The sequence below is a fragment of the Medicago truncatula genome, chromosome 4, assembly GCF_003473485.1.
Source record: "Medicago truncatula cultivar Jemalong A17 chromosome 4, MtrunA17r5.0-ANR, whole genome shotgun sequence".
In the NCBI taxonomy this organism is placed as follows: Eukaryota; Viridiplantae; Streptophyta; class Magnoliopsida; order Fabales; family Fabaceae; genus Medicago; species Medicago truncatula.
In genome coordinates, this window is record NC_053045.1 from 614,105 (window position 1) to 620,165 (window position 6,061).

A 6,061-nucleotide genomic window follows, 5' to 3' on the forward strand; every position below is an offset into this window, starting at 1 on the left:
ATGAGGTGATCATGACGTTTCTGTCTGAGTCTGTCGATGTACAACAATACTCAACATTGTCCACCTTCCTTATGTCTATGTGGTTAAGTCAATGATTGATTTAGTCTAGATGATCCTTCAATCCACACAACGTGAGATCAACTAAGACTCTAAACATATTGGGTTTTCTCCGTTGTAGTAAAATGCGGCTAACTTGATGTTCAGTTCTTTGTTGTGTTTTATAATAAATGAACCAAACATTTCAATTTATAGAAGTTTTTGTATGTCGTGGACAACCAAAATTGTAGATGCAACCTGAACCACAAAAAATAAAAATAAAATACAATGATAGCTAACAATTGCAGCTGTTGGATGGAAAGGAATAGTTCCTTTTGTCTTTCCCTTTAAGCAACGACTAAGCCTGTTAAAAGCCTTTATTAAACTTGCGGACTTCTTTCCTCACGAACCGACTTCCCGAAACGTCGAACTGATTCCAATCCTGTCCGCTGGGGCTAAGGTTGTCCAAGCAAGCAATTGGCTACAACAATTACCTCTTATTGGTACCTCTAAGTTAACTGTCGTTTCTGTCAGTTACAGAGGATTGACAAAAACTCAAATTTGTTTTAGGTCACTACTTCATTCGTTCGTTCATATATTTCGTTCGTTCATATATTCAATCTTTCATTCATTGATGATGATGATGATGATGAGTAGATTATAATAAGTAGATTAAAATTATTTAATTAACTAAATAATTATTGAAAAATTATAAAATTTCAAAATGAATATAAAATTTGTACAATAACGTTTGGGGTTGTGGCTATTATGTTAAGAAAAACAAATTAGGTTGGTTATCTAAGTTTAATTCTATCAAGTGGCATGAAATCTCAGTTACACAAGTTCTATCTTTCTATATATTACTATCTTTTTCTATGTTAACTTGATTATATCATCCATTCAAAAAGCTTGGGTAAGTCATATAATGTGAACCATGATCACTCACCATCGAAGATAAACTATGCAAGGTAGGTACGATATATCTTGCATTCATCAATTCCTGTTCATTTTATTCATGGAAAATATTCTTTTTAATAGCTAATTTTTTTCAATCTGATTTGACAATCCAACCATGTGAAACTTGCATGAGAATCGGTCATATAACTAGCCATGAAAACCATGGGCATGTTGAGAAAGATGAATGATGAGTTCCTCTAAGGATTCCATTTTTCATGCAAAAACTCTATAAAGCTCCCTATTGGGCAAGATCTTTAGAACGCATGAGAACAAGGTAGTTAAAATTGAGATTTTATGCAAATGCGGAAAGGGGAAGTCAAATCGTAAAAAAACTTAAATCACACTTGAAATATATATGTCACAATTAAAATTCCCAAGCATAGTAGTTCACATAACAGCATAGTTGCATAACACTTTTATGCTATTGAAACTTAACATATTTAAGTATTTAAGTAATTAAAACACTAACACTCGCATAACACCTGAAATACTTATGTAATTAAAACGGTAAATCAAACTCATCAGTCTAAAATAAAACAACTAAAGTTTCTTCAAAAGTCTAGGTGCCTCGACACAAACGCCCTCACCACTACCTTCTATCCTGCTCAAGACTGACTCCACATCTTCCATGGCCACTTGTTTAACATATTCCAAATCATCATCAGGCTTCACCAAATATAAACTAGCACCAGCAATAGCATGTTCAAGTCCCTGCAATAACAGGAAATCTTATCAAATCTCTCATTCTCTACACATTTCTAAACATAAAAATAAAGAAAAACATAATTGGATATAATCTGGCATAAAAGAAGTCGACTCAATATCACTACGTACCTGGGCAGTGATCTTGACGCCCATCACAGCTTTGATTTCTTTGTGATGCATAAATGATCCCTGAAATTTGAGAACCATTACTTAGCTGGAAGGCATATACTATATAATCTACAGCTCCTCTGTTGAAGACCCCTCAGACTAAGAGGGTGTTTCCCAATTCCCATCCCCTCGATATAGTTCCAAATTCCTTCCAGCATAGTAATATGAATTATGAAGTATGAAACATGAACAACTACACTTGCTATATCTCAGTTCCTTCATGTTAAGAATATAATAATCATTTCCTAAGTTTCCAACACTTAGTATTTGCACCCATTCAAATTTCTAAATGCCTTTTTCCTACCCAAACATACTTTAGTACCAAATTGAATAAAATATGTCAAGTCAACCAAGACCAAAATAGTATCTGGTCCAAATGCACACTAGATAGTTAAGGACCAATGCAGACTAGATAGTTATGGACCAAGGTTATATTGTTTTCCTATAAAGCAACAAATTTGATAGTAAAATTAAATTAATCAAATGCAAAAGATATAACAGTACCTTAATACAAAGTTCCTCCATTGGATGAGGTGTCAATAAAGCTCGAATTGTAGTAACAATTGGACCCTGTATTATAAACTTCATTAGTCAGAGGTAGAAAGCAAGTATGAACAGATGTAGTTAGAATCTGAGATGCTTGCCTTCATTCCAGACACAACTATTTGATCACCACGACGAAGAACACCTTGAGCTAAAACAACATCGATAGTAGTTCCATAGCCTTCAATAACCTTGACTTCCAAAACAGTACACTGGTAACCACAGTCAAATAACAGTTAGGTCTCTATTGTTAAACAATCAAGAAGCATTCAACAGTTCAACCACTTCAATATTATGTGAAAATAAGGCTAACCTGTACGTCTTCACTGTAAGTAAGTTTCTCGATCATGGTCTTTTGGGTCCAACCAAACAATAGAAATAACATGTCCGTGATTCCTTCACCACTGAAATATCAAATACTAGAACATCAATACAAAAACACCGACAACGAATTAAGCAGCTTTTACGTAACATTATAGTAATGCTTTTTTCCCCGGAAACAAAGATTTTCCATTCACTCTATGCTCCCACCGAATTGTCAGATTTTGGAAGATTTCACGTATGGCACAGACAGGTTAAAAACAATTTGGGAGATACCCATAAAGTTGGGATGTTCTGAAACACATGAATGTTTGAAACAGTCAAAAGACGTCTCTATCTAATTATAGCGAAAATGATAAAGAAGCACATGCATGATAGTTGTCCGTAACCAACAAAATACTTGATGTAAGATAAACCTAAAAAATGGAGACAATTTTGTAAGTTGATCCTATAATATCGTTGACACTGTTTAAGGTTAAAAAAAGTAAATACAATTCAACATCCTAACATTGGCACTGCAAAAGATTACATATGTTTCACCTTGATGCATTGGTAGTTGGGTCATAGTTGTCAATCCTGGATAGTGGCGGCCGACCCTAAAAGTTGGATAGTGTGAAATGGGATGGCCTTTAAATTTATTTAATAGTTTATGGTTTATATTTGTGTATTGGGCCTTAAGGGCCCAAAGAAATGAAGTCATCTCCTCCTTCAACATAGAGTGCGCCTCTACACTATTAATATAAGCAGCAGCAGCAGCTGCAGCAGAAACAGGAAAACAAGATATCTGGCCAGAAAACCAAGACATTTGTCGCCGGAAATTAGATATTTGTCAACAGAAAATGCAGATCCAGAGACAATAACCCTTTCTTTCATCTTCAAAATGACTCCGAACTGTCATGGCGGAGATAACAACGCAATATATCTACGATGTACCACGACGAAGAAAGTCATGGCAGAAGCTACTCCCTTCTGAGACGTGGCGCTGCAGGTGGGGTGGCCACCCACTGCGACGTAAAGCTCTGCCATGATAGCAGCACTATTTGCTGTTTTTGACAACTCTGGTCTTCCACACACTATTTTCATTTGACTAAAAGGATACAGGTTTAGTCATGGTTTCAGGAGCGGAGGAGAACAAAAAATGCCTCCTGACTCCATTTTGGCTCTCTAATACGGTCTGTACAAATTAAAGCTGATCGATGAAAATATCCTCCTTACATAAAATATAACTGATGGGAACCAAATGGTGATGGAAATATAATCTGATATAAGTGGAAAAATCCTCCTTACAACCAGAGAATAGAGGAACATGGAAGCAAATGGAGCTGGGCACCTTGCAGGATTGAAAATAAAAATGAAACTACGAAAATAAGAGCAGCCAGCGATCCAACTTGATTTGGTCGACCTAATCCCCAGTAACCACTTACTAGTTCCTTTCGTGCATTTTGATTACCCACTCTCCTTATGACTTTCCCCCTCTTCTCTCTTGATTCTAGATTAGAATCTTCTCTACCACTCTTTTCCATTTGTCCCATTCAGATATTTCTCCCGTACATAACTAATGGCCTTATCATTAATGGTGGGCCTAAAAGTGTACCAAAATGATGTAAAAGCAACAAAAGTTAATTAGCCCCTCCCCTCATATTAAACCAAACAAATTCTAAGTGGATGCAGGAACAAGACCAGTGAATAGGTTTGAAAACTATGACTCGCCCATTTCGTGGTTCTCATTCTCAATGACAAAAGAGACATTAACTATATCCAAGAATAACATGATTTCATGGCAACTTTAACCACAAAGAATTGGAAAGACCCAACGGAAAATGGGGGTCCAAAACCAGCTATTGTGCCATTTACCAACCCCAAAAAAATGATTTCTCATAATAGGGACAGTGAAAGAGAGTTGTGGCTACAAGAAAGACTGTTACCTTATTGCACTTGTCGGCACAATGCTGAATGTTTCTCCCATTGTATTGTTTTCATAATACAATTGAGCATTTACGCCAAGCATCCTGAACTGAGAAACAATCTAGAAGTAAAACAAGAAAAATTAGCACGGCGAACATGAACAAAAACTATCTGCCACAACTTAGAAAAATAAAATAAAATTTTACTACCTTAACGACCCTCCTACGAAACTCATATTTAGCACTCGCATACTGCTGCATCAATGCTTCACGAATTGGAGCATTGCGACATGTTTGCCAGGCACAAATCCTATCCACCTACAATGTTGCAACAACAGTGTGACAAAACTGAGTAACTTATAAAGAACAAATATTGGATTTTGCAAGCAGTCGAATGCTCACCTTATTCAAGACAATGATGAAGTCTGTGTTGGTCCTTTTTAATAGATCGAGTGAATCTATAGTTTGTTGCTGTATGCCATGCATAATGTCTACAACCAAAATTGCGATATCACATAGACCTGAACGCTTGAATGATTGGTGGCATGGGGCATCAATAACAAGTAGACTTCTTCCACGGATTTCCTGAGCAGGATAGTGTGTGAAACTGCAAGCTTCATGACCTTGTTGAACATTACTACCTCGAATACAATGAAGAAGCATGGTTTTGCCGGAGGATGCATCACCCATGATGCTGCAAATAGGCGACCGGAGGTTCCCAGCACTCGGCTTAGAAGGAACAGCAGACAATTGCTTTGTATGTTGAGTTTCATCAGCCACCACAGGGTTGAAAACAGTTCTATTTGTAGCACCTGGTGTGTAAATAGTATATATTAGGTTACAACATTATCTATCTGATAGATATTATAGTTTAACCATTATCATCATCAAAATCATAATTCTAAAGATTTAGTTAGCATTACCTTTCTTCATGACCGGAGCCTCCCTCGAATTCCAACCGCCTTGATACTGCGGAGGAGGAGGACGATTCTCTTGGCCGCCACCCATTTTTTCAGATTAGGGTTTTCAAACCACCAATAATTGGATCGATTCCCACGGATTTTGAACGGAAAATAAACGAGATTCGTGTATGATTCGATGAACGAAAGAGAAAATCAGATTTGATCGATCGCTCGCTCGCTCAGAAACCAAAACTTGGAAAACTAGGAGAATAAACGATCAATACTGTATATAAAGAAAAGAAGGGATTTAGAGGATATTTTGGACCAATCATGTTTTTTGTTATTCCAATCATATTTTTAAAGAATAATATTTTTACAAGAACTAACCATTAAATGTTAGTTTTTACGGTGATTTTTTATGAAATTTTGATTTTGATTAAAATTAAAAATATAAATGTTTGTTTTTAAGTTATAACAAACCGAATACTATAAAAAAATATAATTTAAATTATTTTTTAATGACAT

The 6,061-nt window shown here is 36.0% G+C and overlaps 1 protein-coding gene across 1 annotated transcript; it reads right to left on the minus strand.

Annotated features, from left to right (window-relative positions):
• Positions 1-1,317: 1,317 nt before the first annotated feature.
• LOC11428401 (eukaryotic translation initiation factor 5B) lies at positions 1,318-5,810 on the minus strand. The gene is made up of 9 exons (XM_003604131.3): positions 5,558-5,810; positions 5,037-5,446; positions 4,845-4,952; positions 4,656-4,756; positions 2,723-2,813; positions 2,511-2,621; positions 2,371-2,436; positions 1,828-1,887; positions 1,318-1,704 (listed from the first exon to the last, which is right to left on the minus strand). The coding sequence occupies exons 1-9, from the start codon at positions 5,640-5,642 to the stop codon at positions 1,534-1,536; spliced, it is 1,203 nt and encodes a 400-aa protein (XP_003604179.1). The 5' UTR covers positions 5,643-5,810; the 3' UTR covers positions 1,318-1,533.
• Positions 5,811-6,061: the final 251 nt, after the last annotated feature.

Coding starts and splice junctions, on each gene's coding strand:
- LOC11428401 (XM_003604131.3), bottom strand. CDS start 5,642: ATGGGTGGCGGCCAAGAGAATCGTCCTCCTCCTCCGCAGTATCAAGGC. Junction 4,953..5,036: donor TCATCATTGTCTTGAATAAG/GTGAGCATTCGA, acceptor GCAACATTGTAG/GTGGATAGGATTTGTGCCTG. Junction 2,814..4,655: donor GTGCCGACAAGTGCAATAAG/GTAACAGTCTTT, acceptor TTGATATTTCAG/TGGTGAAGGAATCACGGACA.